Here is a 16,499-nt window from a genome sequence, read left to right as displayed (position 1 = left end):
TATTCCTCCTCTTGACTCAATGACTTGCATTGATCCTCAGTGATATTTGAATGAACCTGTCTTTTGGCCACCTTGGCAGTGAAATAGAACATAGTTTCCCTATAGTATTCTGAAACTTGATGGCAAGGCTTGCCTTGGCTAAGGACAAGGTCCGGTATTCAATGCCTGCGGTATACCTGATGTACATGCGTCAAGCTTAGTTAGTTAGCTGGGGACACTAGAGTCAGGAAAGAGCCACTCAAACGAACAAACAAAACCCACAACTCAACTCTTGGCTCCTGTGTTTAGGATGAATAATCTGATGAAGACAGCATTTTCCTCATATTTTATTTCTCTGTACAATTTTATGTAACTTTTTTTTTTGAGACAGAGTTTTAGTTTTGTTGCCTAGGCTGTAAGTGCAATGGTGCAGTATCAGCTCACCGCAACCTCAGCCATCCGGGTTCAAGTGATTCTCCTGCTTCAGCCTCCCAGGTAGCTGGGACTACAGGTGTGTGCCACCACACCTGGCTACTTTTGTGTTTTTAGTAGAGACGGGGTTTCTCCATGTTGGTCAGGCTGGTCTCGAACTCCCGACCTCAGGTGATCCACCTGCCTTGGCCTCCCAAAGTGCTGGGATTATAGGTTTGAGCCACTGCGTCCAGCCTATGTAATGTTGTTAAAATGAAAAGGTGATCTTATTTTCTTAGATCCCTCTCTCACCTTCCCTTTTCTATTTCCATCATCTTTGGAAGAAAAGCCTCTCCATAATTTTCCAAATCTTAGAAAACTAACAGAGACAATCAGTGACCTCGGGTCACCAGAAGGTGACTTGCAACCCTCCAAAGGTGCTCCTGGATTTCCCCTCTAGAGGGTTCCCAATTGTGTCATTGTACTAAGGAGTTGCCAAGTTGTTCTGGAGATGAGTACTAAATGCTTTGACAGAGATTTAGTTTGATGTTGCCTTTCAATTTCATTTGTATTCTGGTTTACAGATCATTTCCTAAAGCATATACCTGGCATTATATGCCTTTTGGGAATTCATTGATTCAAAGACTGAATAGAGGTGTTAGGGAGTTTGGAAATCATCCAGTTTAACTTGTGACCTTTACATTGGAGCAACCTGGGGCCCAGAGAGATTAAGTGGCTGAGCAAGGTTTTATAGTGAGGTAGTGGACAGCCAGAGACCAGGCCTACCACATGCCTAGCTGGTGGTCTTTAACCCCCAGACACCATGAAACACATCTGTCATCCACAACTAATTCACACAGCCTTTTCTCTTTTTCTGTGCAAAGATTTCACTTTCCCCTTCTTCCAGTTTGCTTCCTAGCAGTTGAGAAATATACATCGTAGATCCCTTTGACCTTTTTCTCAAACATCTTGGACCAAAGCTATTCCAGTGTGAAGCCAGGGTCAGGCCAGGAATCTATGAATAAATGGGTCACCGGCTTCCAGTCAGTATACATTTTCTCTTCCTTTTCCTATACAGGTGACATGCGCCCTGATATGGTCCCCCGGATTAAAGCACTCAGCCTAACCTAACATGCTCCATGCCATAAAAAGTTACAACAACAGTGAGGAGATTACCCAGACCAACCAGATCAAAACTCAGGTTGGAGCATGACCCAGCACATGGCAGCAGCATGTGCCCAGAGGGACGCACAGAGGCCCTGCTGAGATCCGAACACAGCGAGCACCTTGTAATACGGTAACTGTTTAACAGCATCTATTTAGCTACAGGATTGACAAATTACCAGGAAATGCTTTCCTTAGAAAATGCCCTCTTATCCAACATCCTCCCGCCCATGTGTTCACCTGCCTACCTACCGGTCTGTCTAATCTTCTTCCTGCCTTATTCTAGAAAGGATTTGAGTGGCAGGCTCTAAGGAAATGCCTGGCAGCTCTGCTGTAACTGGAATAGTCCCAGTGATGAGATCATCAAATATGAGAAAGCACAGATATTAATCTGATAATCATATCCATTTTATAAAACTTTGTAGTATTAAATATTAATAAACATTGACATTTTTTCCCATATGACCTTCTTTCGTTAAATATTAGGGTGACTCTACCATTTCCTTTTAACCTCTTTTTCTCATCCTCTCTGTCTCTCCTTTCTTAACATCAAAAGGAAACAGTAGGAATTACTTTAATACTATAGATACACACACGTGCATACACATATATGTATGTTAGAGAGAGAGAGAGACAGAAGGAGAGAGAGCTATTGCTTTCTCTGCAACTTTTGTAAATTATTCTATCATAATGGAATAATAAATGGGCACCTTACAATACATTTGGTTTTTATAAAAGCCAGAAAGCCTCAGTTGACAGACCCTATCCCTGCATTGACCAAGTGTAAAATCATAAAGATTTTTTTTTCCCACTAAGAGGACAGCTGGAGAGCAAAAATGCACTGTCTTTCAATTAACCAGTCATGAGAAGCGATGCTAGGAAGACATCATGCCTCATTCACAAATCATGTGTAAAACAGCAGACATATCACAGGCCTGTGTCAACAAAGAGCATTAGGACAGTTCCTTGGATTGTGACAAAAGTAGCCAGGCAATCTTTCCCCAAAATCAGAAACCAAATTGCAAGCCCTTACCTTGGAGGGCCTGTAAGCTATGAGTCTGTACGATAATGCAGAGCTGCAGGACCAGCTGTGGAGCACTTTCCAGAAAGGTGGCTAGCAAATGCAGCATACTCACATCCGCATACTCATATACCATTTTCCAGTAAAACCTCCATCTGTCATTCTCCCCACTCTGTCGGCTTCGAATACCTAAGTATATTGTGTGGAAATATCTAGAAAGAAAACATAGAGAATAAGAAAGAGACGCGTGTTGATAGTTTATAATTCAAACTCCAGGGTTGTTCTTTTCTGCAAGCCATCATATGCAAGCAAGCACAAGAAACAATTACCTCGGGGACTTATGATTTAAAGTCCAAAGTTAACTGCTTAAGAGTACCCATATTGGTAAATGCTCACTTTGAGAAATCACTGCAATTTTAGTCCTCATAAAGGTATTCTGCTCAATCGCAATATGAGGAAGTTGAGGTGGAATGTGGTTGAAACTCAGGTGGAGAATGGGTTTGCTACTTTAAAAATCTACGTACATTCTTTTTTGTCAGTTTCTCCATGTGCTCAACAGTATTCATGAGGGGATTTCTCCTAGGACACAATGCAAGCCTGAAGTACCAAAATGTATGTGCAAGTAAACTTTCTTACATCTTAAAAAACCACTTTTTGTTATTGAAAATTCTAAACATATACAAAGGAAGACAAAATAATGTATCCATTATACACTTCACTCAGGATAAGTATAGTTGATCCTTGAACAATGAGGGTTGGGATGTCAATGCAGTTGAAAATCTGCATATAATTTTTGACTCTTTCCTTCACTAATAGCCTATAGTTGATTGGAAGCCTTACTGATAAACAGTATATCAACACATATTTTGTATATGTATTATACACTGTATTCCTACAAAAAAGAGAAACGAAAATGTTTTTAAGAACATCATAGGAAAAGAAAATATATTAACTACCCATTAAGTAGAAGTGGATCATAAATGTCTTCATCATCTTTACATTGAATAGGCTGAGGGGGAAGAGGAGGGATTGGTCCTGCTATCTCAGGGCTGGTAGAGGTGGAATAAAATCTGCCTATAAGTAGACCTGCACAGTTCAAACTTGTATTGTTCAAGGGTCATTGTAGTTATCAACATACTGCCAATCTTTTTCATTTGTACCTCCACTTACTTCCTGTCACCAAATTATTTTAAATTATTTTGAAGCAAACCCCAGGCATCACTTTAGTCCATCTGTATTTTATTAAAAATAATTTTAAAACCAATATTGTGATCACACCTATAAAGACAATATTATTTCCTAATAGTATCAAACACTCAACCTTCATATTTTCTTGATTATCACAATTTTTTTTTTTTGAGGTGGAGTTTTGTTCTTGTTGCCCAGGCTGGAGTGCAGTGGTGTGATCTGGGCTCACTGCAAACTCCACCTCCTGGGTTCAAGTGATTCCCCTGCCTCAGCCTCCCAAGTAGCTGGGGATTACAGGCACGCATCACTAAACTCAGCTAACTTTGTATTTTTAGTAATGATGGGGTTTCTCCATGTTGGTCAGGCTGGTCTAGAACTCCCAACATTAGGTGATCCACCTGCCTTGGCCTCCCAAAGTACTGGAATTACAGGCGTGAGCCACCGTGCCCAGCCGTGATTATCACAATTTTTTAAGTTTGTTTGAAATGCAATCCAAACAGAATCCACATATAATGATTATTTGATATGTATCTTAAGTCTCTTTTACAATATGGATTATCCTTCCAAGTCTTTTCAAATTTCTTGCATATTTTTCGTTGTCTTGATTTTAACGATTGTATTTGTATGGTGTGGTTAACATATCTATCCTGAGTGTTTTCTGCAAGTGGGTAATTAGTGTTGGAATTTTGATCAGCTTCAAGTTTGATTGTTTTTGGCAGGTGATGCAGTGTACTTTCATTAGGAGGCACATCAGGATTCGTTGTTCTATTTTATGATCTTACCATCCACTGACAATATTGCAATCGAGGTTGCAAAATGGTGATATTCAGAGTCCATCATCCTTACTTACTGGTTAGAATACTTCTCCAGCTCTCTTCCCAATGTCTCTGCAGTATATGGTTGTCTGAAGCTCACTCTCTGGTAGATCCCTCAAGAAAGGTACACAGAGACAATATTTCTTGAGCTCTTGCATATTCATAACAGTATGTGTTTATCAGTCTTGCCTGGGTGAGAATAGGGTTCTTTGGGTTACACAGACCCTAAAGTTCTGCAGTTTTAATTGGAGATTGGTCCTCACTTTTAGAGTCTGTGAATGAACTGCATTCACCCAGTGCAAAGATTCTCAGATGCCAAGAACGAAGGATAGCAGGGATACAGCAAGGAAGTGCAAGAGCAGAAAATCCAGGCAACCTTTTCACCGAAAGGCTAGGTTATATGGATGTGGAATTTATGCATATTTCATGCAAGATCCAAGATATGTAATTTATTTACTTGAGCACTTTAAATCTGTCACTTCGTTGTTTACTATCCTAGTGTTCTTACGGAAAAGTCTGGTAGAAATCCAACATTCTTTCTCTTGTAAGCTACTTGATCTTTTTGCTTGGATGTCCCAAGTATATATACATCATATATGTCATATTTGATATATATATGATATATATGTGATACTTCATATACATCATATATATGACATATATGTCATATAGATCACATATAATTATCACATATATGATATATATCACATGTATATCACATATATATGATATGATATCACATATATATCACATATGTGTCATATGCGATATATATCGCATATGTGTCATATGCGATATATATCGCATATATATGTGATAAATATATATATTTATATATGTGATATATATATATTTATAAGAGATCTATGGTTTTATTAGAATGTATCTTGATAATGGCTGTTCTGCATCAATTTTCTGAGGAAAGATTAAGTAGCTTCAGGTTTCCATGTGTAGTTTAATTTTTCTTGAATGATAGCATTTAGCATTTTTTCTAATCCATTGCTTTGTCTTTCTTCTTGGATGCCTCTTATTGATTATATATGCTATATCTTCTTTCTTGTGTGTCTAACAGTTTCTCTTGAATCTTTTTAATCTCAAATTTCTTCTTCACTTTAAATTTTTTCCTCCTCTCCATCTTCTATTCATCTTCTTACAGTGGTGTGTATACAATGCCACGTCCCTTCTAGTTGTTTCATTTCTGTCCTGCTTTTTTTTTAAATTTAAAATCCTATATTGAATTCTATCTATCATCCTTTGTGTCAAACATCACTTTTTTCTACTTATTTCTTTACGAATTTTTCTAATTCTGATTTATTTTGTTCTTCATGTTTACAATTTTAAAATTTTCTTTCAGTTCATTTAGAAGTATTTGCTTCTAATTTTTATCCATTTTGTGTGTTTTTCTTGTATGCTTTCATTGTCTACAGCAACACCATTAGTTTTTCTTACTTTCTTTTCATTGTAATAATGGATAATTTTCTGGTTGCTAAGTTTTAAAAGTTAATTTAGTTTCCTGTACTTTTAGGAGGGATGAGTGGGCCAGGAGAGCCGAGCTGTGTTCACAGCTCTAAACACATTGTTCTGGTGTTCTCAGGAAGTGGTAAGCAGAATCACGTGTTACTTTCTTCTGTCAGCTGTCTCTGCTCCTCTCCCCTTTTATTTGGAGATTCTCTTTCATCTCTTGTGGTTGTCTCTATCCTGCTCAATTTGGAATCTATTCCCAGCAGATTCTCCTCAATGTGGAGACTTGTTTGGGAAAGGCCTTCAGGTTCTTAACGGGTCGGAAGGACCCAGCTTGCTCCAATAGCATCAGGTTTGGTTGTATTGCTGCCTGCATTGGATCACTGAGAACATTCTCCCTCCCCATCTCTCCTGGTCTTCTGAGCTTGGAACAGGGCACTTCCCAGAGAGTATCTGGTTCTCAAGGTCTTTCCTCTACTACCTCCTGCATGGTTGTTGATATCACATTGGCTCTTATAAGTTGTCACTAATCTGTCTCTAGGTAATTATGGGGGTGTCTCAACACTGTGTTTTCATCTGCAATTCTTCAGTTTTGTCAACCTAGTTGCTCTATTTTAATTCAATATTTCTGGTAGACTAAAGAACGATGTTGCCATTGTCACCATATTTGCAGAACACACGTTTTAAAACACAAAGTGGATTTAATCATTCCCCTGAACGTTTGGCTGCTCTGTATGAACTTGAAGGTGAAGCTTGCTATTGTGCACTTGACAGGGACTTTCGTGGGCAGTCAGATTTCTTTCTCCCACACTTCATGGCTGCAGCTTGTGATGAGGTCAGTACAAACTGCTGATGTTTCCTTTCTTCTACCTCCATGGCTGTTCACATGCTCATGCTTGGAAGAGCCTTGAAATAACCTTTCCTGCTTCTTTGACTGCCAGGCTCGTTTTTGAATGAATAATCTCTATTTGATCATCACCAATCATCCTTCAATACTCCGTGTAGATGCAACCTGTTTGTATTAGTTTCCTGGAGCTGCTTCAACAAAGTGTCACAGACTGTGGTTTAAACCACAGAAATGTATTATTTTCCAGTTCTGAAGACCGGAAGTCTGAGATGAGGGTGTCATTAGAGTTCGTTCCTTCCAAAGCCTGCAAGCAAGCATCGGATCCACGCCACCCTTCAGTAGTTTCTGGTGGTTTGCTGGCAATATTTGGCATTCTTCAACTTGTAGAGGCATCATCCCAATCCCTGCCTTCCTCTTCCCAGGGCATTCTCCCTGTGTGTGCACCTGTTTCTGTGCCTGCATTTCTTCTTTATATAACTACACAGTCATATTGATTAGGAGTGACCCTAATGATCTCATCTTAACTTGATCATGACAAAGATCTTATTCGATTTCCAAAATGAGGTCAGATTCACAGGTCTGCGGTTAGGACTTCAACATCTTTGAGAGAGGACACAATTCAACCCTAATGCTTTTCTACCAGTGTTTGATCTTGTTTACTCCATGACTTCTCCGCCCCCCTTTAGTGATTTCCAAGTCTGCATCTTGAACTCCAACCCTCACCTGAGATTCAGATCCATGTGCCCAGCTGCTTTCTAGATTTCCCACAATCATATATAGACAAACATAGTCAAAACACCTTGCTAGCATGCTTTCTAAATTTGTGCTTTCTGCTATACCAGGAAGTCACTTCCATCCATTAAGTCATCCAAGCTCAATCTGGGGGGCATTGTAGGCCTTTACCACTCCCTTACCGCTTACATCTGCTAACTACATTCTGGAGCTTTTGTCTCTTCATTTCTTTTCCCCTCCCTTTTCTAAAGTGGGATTCTTTGGGTTTCTGCTTTGGTTCTTTAATCTACAAATGGTGTAAGTTTGGGATTAACATCTCTTACCTTTATACGTCCTTCTCTAGAGGGGGAAAATCACAGTACCAATCACATAGGTTGACCTGAGAACTAAATGTAATAAAAGCGAAGGACTCAGCACAGAGCTTGGTATTAATAGATACTAAGCATTCAGTACATGTTAGTTCTTACTATTTATTGATTGACTTTGAAAACTCTAATGGATTCTTCCCGTTGCTTCTAGTGTGACCTGTCTGTGACATATATTGAATCCAATTTCTGTCACCTTTAAAACCTCTGACTCTCCATTCCCTAGAAGATAAAACAGTAAAGTCCATCAAGGCAAATGAAGGCATTTAAATTTAAAGCTTTTAGTGTAACCTTTCTATGTAACTTTTGGCCTCTATGCCCCGTCCCATATTCTATGTTCCTGCCCTCACTGAAGCACTCCTGTTCTCTGGAGATGAATCCACACCTCAGTGCCTTTGCTCGTGTGGTTCTCCTGCCCCGGAATGCCTCTATACATTCCTTATTACACTGGAATCTCTACTATTTTATAATAATCAAGACTTGCCTCTCACTTGCCCTCTCTCCCCACTCAGGTAAAACTGACTATTCCATTGTTTGAGCCCAAACTATCTTTATTCAGACTTTGACCAAGGAAAAATAACATTATTTCTGTATGTATTCATCTGCGAGTTCATTTCATATTCTAGAATATAAACTCCCAGAAAGGAAAGAATGGAAAGAATGTTATTTGTCTTTGTGCCCCTATAAAGAAACACCTGGCTCAGTTTCTAATGATTAATAAACACTCTATTAACATGCATCCTTTTATGGATTCAATGAGTATGTACTGAACACATGCAATATTTGCAATTTTGTATTTTTGTCCAAGGGAAACAGGAAGTCACTAGAGAGATTTGAATAGAAAAATAGGGAATCTGATATGCATTTTAACAAGGTTGGTTATTGTGTGGAAAATAAAGGATAGTGGGGCCAGGAAAGAAGTAGGGGCACTGGCTAGAAGACTAGTGCAATAATCCAGGTGGGAGAAGATGCTGGCTTTGATCAGGGGGCCAGTGAGATTGGCGGTGTGAAGATGTAAGAGTTGGCTATATCGTAAAGAAAGCGCAGACAGCATTTGCAGGGAGTGAACAAATTAATGAATAAATGCTATACTTCCTGGCAATTCTAACAGAAGTCTTAAATTGAGGACCTCCATGATCAGTGGAACTCCCACAAATGCCTCGCTGAGCTGTTTTCTTTCCAGTTTTTACCTGGGAGGAGGCTATGTGTACTCCCAGCTGTTTGCTTCCACAGGTTAAAAAGCTACAAACATGCTCCCCAGGGACTTGAACTCTTCTGGTACAATAAGGCGTTTGTTTTTATAGCACCTTGAGCTCACAGTTAACCTGATCCTGGTGACAGGTTTTTTCCCATAGAATAAAACAACGCATATTAGGTTTCACAGAGTTTCACATAGTAAGACACAAAATCAAACCTTTTAATAATACACATACAGAGTTCAAACATCTATAAACCAAGGATGGCAGGAAAAAAAAGCTATTATCAGCTCCTGGATGGGGAGTTTTTTTGTTTTAGTTTTGGTAAACTATATATAACATAAAATTTACAATCTTAATTATTTTAAGTGTGCAGTTCAGGATTATGAAGTGCAATCACACTGCTGGGCAAACATCACCACCAATCCATGTCCAGAGGTCCTTTCACCTTAGAAAATGGAAACTCTGACTGGGCACCGTGGCTCACACCTGTAATCCTAGCACTTTGGGAGGCCGAGGTGGGTGGATCACTTGAGGTCAGGAGTTCAAGACCAGCCTGGCCAACCTGGTGAAACCCCATCTCTACTAAACATATAAAAAATTAGCCAGGTGTGGTGGGACACACCTGTAATCCCAGCTACTTGGGAGGCTGAGTCAGGACAATCGCTTGAGCTGGGGGGCGGAGGTTTCAGTGAGGCGAGATTGTGCCACTGCACTCCAGCCAGGGTGACAGAGCGAGACTCCATCCCCCCAAAAAAACAGAAAATGTAAACTCTACACCCACTAAACAGCAATTCTCCACTCCCCCTGTTTCCCCAGCCCCTGGTAACCACCATTCTACTTTCTGTCTTCTCTGGATTCAACCACTCTGGATCTCTTCTCTGGATATAAGTGGAATCATACAGTAGTGGTCTTTTTGTCACTGGCTTATTTCATTTAGCATAATGTCCTCAAGGTTCGTCTGTGCTGTAGCACGTGTCAAAATTTCCTTCTAGATGGGGAGTTTTAAAATGTCGGAATCTTTGCTGGAGGAAAGACGTCTATACAACATAGGAACTCCTTGATGGGCCCAGCTTACAAAGAATGACACAGGAAAATATTCCAGAGTTAGGCTCCATCTACCAGCCTAGAAGTCCTGTCCTTAGGAAGCAGGGGTGGGTGGGTCATGTGAAGGGCCAGGCTGCTCTTTGAAAATAACTATAGGCAAAGAGCACACACAGATTCACTCAGGATTAGCTATGAGGATATATAGCATCGTGCTATTTATAGTACAAAAAATGGTTAAAACCCAAATGCCTAATGATAAGGTATTAAACAAATTACAATACATCCCTTCATTTTATATTGTTAGGGCAAAAGGCAGGTTAAAATAATATAGCCAATGTAGCCCATTAATAATTTTAAATGTGTGTGTGTGTGTGTGTGTGTGTGTGTGTGTGTGTGTATACACAGAATAAAATTTAAGACATTTAACACCAAAATATTAAAGTGATGATCTCTCGGTGGTGGAATCATGGGTTATTGTTATTTTGAAATGCATAAACAATGCAGTAATAAACTTTCATGTAGATGAAGTGCTAAAATAGCTTTCACATTTTTTAGGCTTTTGATATATATTGTAAAATTGCTCCCTAGAAAGATTGGACTAATTGGTAGTGAAGAGTGTCCTTATTTTCTTAAACCCTTATGTATTATTAAAATTACCAATTATATGGGTGGACAAAACACATGTTCAATTAGTGACTTTTATTGTTACTGAGGTTTAACATTTGTTGATGTGTATTAGCCACTTGTATTTATTATTCAGTGATTTGCCTGAACGTCATTTTCAATTTTAACATGTTAATTTTTCAGGTCCTGACCCTCAAATTTGGCTTATTTAACATGGACCATGGTAACCAAATCACTGACAAATTCCTACCTCATATTTTATACTATTCTAGCTTGGAATCAGAGGAGGCAGAAGCTGGAGGATTTAGGGATCAGATGTCCAAGGTGATATGGCTGAGAAATGGCAGCTGGCCCAAGGTCCCAGATATCCCCATGCCAGGTCCCATGATCACACATTACATCTGTCCAGCTTGCATTATTCTGGAATTGACCACAGCAAAAACACTCAGACAGGATGTACGGCATTTCTCCAGTCCTCTACATGCTTTTTTTACTGAGAGACAATAGGTGCAGAGGTTAAGGACTTCAGTTCTGGACAATCATGGCTCTGTCAGTTCCAGAACTCAGGGAAATTTTTTCTAATTTCATTTTCATTTAATTTTAAAATTTATTTTATTTGATTTATTTTGAGCCAGAGTCTCACTCTGCCACCCAGGCTGGAGTGCAATGGTACGATCTTAGCTCGCCGCAACCTCCACCTCCCTGGATCAAGCAATTCCCCTGCCTCAGCCTCCCAAGTAGCTGGGGCTACAGGTGCATACCACCACAACTGGCTAATTTGTTTTTGCATTTTTAGTAGAGACAGGGTCTCACCATGTTGGCCAGACTGATCTTGAACTCCTGACCTCAGGCAATTCACCCACCTTGGCCTCCTAAAGTGCTGGGATTTAAGCCATGAGCCACTGCGCCCAATAATGAAGTAGTTAAAAATAAGATGAGAATAAAATACCTAGGAATACAACTAACAAAGGATGTAAAGGACCTCTTCAAGGAGAACTACAAACCACTGCTCAAGGAAATAAGAGAGGACACAAACAAATGGAAAAACATTCCATGCTCATGGTTAGGAAGAATCAATATCGTGAAAATGGCCCCACTGCCCAAAGTAATCTATAGATTCGATGCTATCCCCATCAAGCTACCTATGACCCTCTTCATAGAACTGGAAGAAACCACCTTAAACTTCATATGAAACCAAAAGACAGCCCACATAGCCAAGACAATTCTAAGCAAAAAGAATAAAGCTGGAGGCATCACGCTATCTGACTTCAAACTATACTACAAGTCTACAGTAATCAAAACAGCATAGTACTGGTACCAAAACAGAGATATAGACCAATGGAACAGAACAGAGACCTCAGAGGCAACACCACACTTCTACAACCATCTGATCGTTGACAAACCTGACAAAACAAGCAATGGGGAAAGGATTCCCTGTTTAATAAATGATGTTGGGAAAACTGGCTAGCCATGTGCAGAAAGCTGGGCCCCTTCCTGATACCTTACACTAAATATAACTTCAGATAGATTAAAGACTTAAACATAAGACCTAACACCATAAAAACCCTAGAAGAAAACCTAGGCAAAACCATTTCAGGACATAGACGTAGGCAAGGACTTCATGACTAAAACGCCAAAAGCATTGGCAACAAAAGACAAAATAGACAAATGGGATCTAATTAAACTCCACTGCTTCTGTACAGCAACATAAACAATCATTAGAGTGAATCAGCAACCAACAGAACGGGGAAAAATTTTTGCAATCTACCCCATCTGACAAAAGGCTAATATCCATAATCTACAAAGAGCTAAAACAGATTTAAAAGAAAAAAACAAACAAACCCATTCAAAAGTGAGCAAAGGATATGAACAGACACTTTTGAAAAGAAGACATTTATGAGGCCAACAAACATGAAAAAATGCTCATCATCACTGGTCATTAGCGAAATGCAAATCAAAACTACATTGAGATACCATCTCACGCCAGTTAGAATGGCGATCATTAAAAAATCTGGAGACAACAGATGCTGGAGTAGATGTGGAGAAATAGGAATACTTTACACTGTTGATGGGAGTGTAAATTAGTCCAACCATTGTGGAAGACAGCGTGGCAATTCCTCAAGGACCTAGAAATGGAAATTCCATTTGACTCAGCAATCTCATTACTGGGTATGTATCCAAAGGATCATAAATCATTCTATTATAAAGACACATGCACATGTATGTTCATTGTGGAACTGTTTACAATAGCAAAGACCTGAACTAACCCAAATGCCCATCGATGGTAGACTGGACAAGGAAAATGTGGCACATATACACTATGGAATATTATGCAACCATAAAAAATGATGAGTTTGTGTCCTTTGTGGGGACATGGATGAATTTGGAAATCATCATTCTCAGCAAACTGACACCAGAACAGAAAATCAAACGCTGCATGTTCTGACTCATAGGCAGGTGTTGAACAGTGAGAATACATGGATACAGGGAGGGGAGCATCACACACTGGGGTCTGTTGGTGGGGAATAGAGGAGGGACAGCAGGGGGTAGGGAGGTTGGGGAGGGATATCATGGGGAGAAATGCCAGATATAGGTGACGGAGGGATGGAGGCAGCAAACCACATTGCCATGTAGGTACCTATGCAACAATCCTGCATGTTCTGCACATGTACCCCAGAACTTAAAGTGCAATTAAAATATATATATATATATATATATATATATATATATATATTTAAAATAAGATGAGATGATGTACATAAATTACCCAGTAAGCAGTAAGTAAATATATGATGTCATTAGAAATAAGTTGTTTTTTTTGTTTTTTTTCAGGAGTAAAATGGAAAGTAGCAATGATACCTTAATCTTTGGATTTTCCATTCAGCTGCCTGGGCTCCAAGTCATCTGGAGCCTTGGTGGTTTGTGTGGGTCACCTTATATCAGAGAACTCAAAGTCTGTGGCAACCATTCTCTCTCTCTGTATTTATCTAGTTCTATATCAGTCTATCTGTGTCTGTTTCTATCTGTTTATCTGTCTATATCTCTATGTGAACATCTCTCTATATCTGTCACTGTTACTCTATATAGATCTTTATCTATTTCTGTATCTTTCTGTCTCTTTTATCTATCATCTATCTGTCTTTGTCTCTGTGTGTGTGTGTGTGTGTGTGTGTGTGTGTGTGTGTGTGTGTGTGTGTGTGTCTGTGTGTCTGTCTCTCTCTCCTTGTATCATCTACCTTACCATCATCTATCCATCCAGTCTATCCAGGTCCTTCCTGTTGCACTGTAACCCCATGTCTACTTTTGACACTGGGGAGAGGAGGATGGCAGACATCCAGTCCCTGGAAAATGACCCTTTGCACACTTGAACACAAAAGCCAAGCAGTCTTGTCTCCTTGGCAACTGTGCTCACTGTATCTGGAACAGTATTCTTTCCTCCCGGTTCTCATAGCCAATATCCTCTGAGCCAGAGTTGCCCTCTGAGAAGGGAGGGATGGCCGTCCTTCCCTACCAGGCTGGGTGGGGCTTAGATGTGAGGATGTGCCTGGCACACACTGGCCTCACTCGTGACAGGCATGCTGCTGTGCACCGTGGCTCTTGATGTTCTGGATTCTTCTAGATTGCTATCTTTTTCTCCCCTCGTAACTCTGGTGAATTTATGCATTCAGTCCTGGCCATTTCCTCTGGGCACGTTACCCTGATGGCGTTTTGCCACATTGCGTTAGATCAGTTTGTTAATCAGGATCTGGATTTTGACTGACCTTCCCAAGGGAAAGAAGATGTCACTTCACTGAGAAACAAGCTGATTTCTGGGCTCCCTGAAATCCAGGGAATCCAGGCTAGGGGCTCGCTAAGGTTTTCCTTCTTAGAATTATTTGTGGATGAAAGAAAACATCTCTAAAGAGGGTGGTCAGGGAAGTTCACAGTAAAGAAAAGCTTCAGTTCTTAGCTATTTATACAGATGGCAGAGAGGAGTCACAGAAAGCCATATACACAGTTAAGGATTTTGCATAACTACCACAGAGTATCACTTAAGGAGGAAAAGATTTCAAGGCCTTGCCATCAAGGATGAAACATGCCATAAGCAAGAGACAGCAGCGGATTAAATACCCAGCTCTCATTAGTGCTAATGGGAGATATTCCCGGTGAAAGCCCTCTCTGAAATGTCAATGTGTTCTGCCTCCTCCTTGGAAGTAAAACATTCACAAGACATTTGCTTTCCTTACCATATGACTGATTCATTTTCTCATACGGTCAGTCTTATTATTTATTGCCTTGGGAAGCATGCTAAAGGAAGGTATAGTTTTGTTTACATCACAAAAGGTCACCAAGGATTCTGGACTGACTTTTTCCACATAATCTCCACCTAACAACGTGTAGACTTTGCGATTTCCGTCGTATTTTTGATGTGCGTGGAAACACACATCCATAATGCCCACCACGCCATGTGCACAGACACCTATTTGTAACCCACCCCCTCCACAACACAGGCACAAAATCGAGTCTGCTGAATTCTGAACATGTAAATTGCATTTACATTCTCAGCTCCTTTTCATCAGTATTTTCCAAGTGCTAAAGAGCACCGTGGACTCAAGTCGCACCCTCCCATGTCACTAAGTTCCACCTGAAATATAATATGGCCTAATTGACAAGTTGGCAAGGAAATCTCAAACATTTGGTATGTCAAAGATCACATCGCTAGTACGTATTTAATCTAAAATTGAAGTGGTTGGTATCATCCTTACATTACTTGTGGGGAAATGTATGTAACTCATGTTTCAGGCCATTCATAGGTATGATAAATATTTTAATCCCTAAATAAGACGTGACCAAGTGTTACATTAACTGCTGATATATCTACGGCTGAATAAGAAATCATTAATATCTATAATGATGCTATGCAAATATATTCTAATATTGAATTTTATTTTGCTGTCTTTTGTACATTAAATAGTTTGGCTGTCAGCTGTATTTTTACTGTCTGAAAAATACAGAGTGAAATCTGTGCAGAAGAGCTTTAAATAAACAACATTACTAAACAGTGATTCCAGAAGTGATATTTTCTTCTGTTGCCTGGCTACAAAGCTTTATAACACACACACACACACACATGCACACACACACAATCACACACATATACAATCTCAACAGGTTTCTGTTTTTGTTACTGTTAAGTAACAGAATTGTATGATTTATCATCCTAAGAAATTCTTTATTGCGTAAGTGAAGCAACAAGAACACCCACACCAACACCTAGTTTTAGTACCAGGATATTAGGCTTCTGCCATCTCCAGTCTATGGTGAATAATAGTAAAAATGACTTAAAATTCTGGCCTGTATTCTACAGTAGAACATTTTCCTAGTGGTTCTTGTTTCAAGATTAGATTTTATTCCCCACTAATCATCCAAAGGAAGAAAAAACTATGTGAATTGAGGGAGAAAGAATGAATCAGGGTTGGGCGTGGTGGCTCATGTCTGTAATCCTAGCACTTTGGGTGGCCACGGCAGGTGGATCACATGAGGTCAGGAGTTCAAGACCAGCCTGGCCAAAATGGTGAAGCCCATTCTACCAAAAATATAAAAATTTAGCCGAGTGTGGTGGTGCATGCCTGTAATCCCAGCTACTTGGGAGGCTGAAGCAGGAGAATC

The 16,499-nt window shown here is 39.8% G+C and overlaps 1 protein-coding gene across 1 annotated transcript in view; it reads right to left on the bottom strand.

Moving 5' to 3' along the window:
- Positions 1–2,789, bottom strand: part of XKR4 (XK related 4) — a gene marked incomplete at its 5' end in the record, with an annotated part of 169,646 nt that extends 166,857 nt beyond the window's left edge. Inside the window, one exon of the mRNA XM_017531799.2 lies at positions 2,588–2,789. Coding sequence (XP_017387288.2) covers positions 2,588–2,789 — 202 coding nt within the window. The remainder of the gene's footprint in view (positions 1–2,587) is intronic.
- Between the last annotated feature and the right edge of the window lie 13,710 nt (positions 2,790–16,499).

The sequence above is a fragment of the Cebus imitator genome, unplaced genomic scaffold (genome assembly GCF_001604975.1).
Source record: "Cebus imitator isolate Cc_AM_T3 unplaced genomic scaffold, Cebus_imitator-1.0 Scaffold73, whole genome shotgun sequence".
In the NCBI taxonomy this organism is placed as follows: Eukaryota; Metazoa; Chordata; class Mammalia; order Primates; family Cebidae; genus Cebus; species Cebus imitator.
This window is presented reverse-complemented; position numbering and strand designations above follow the sequence as displayed.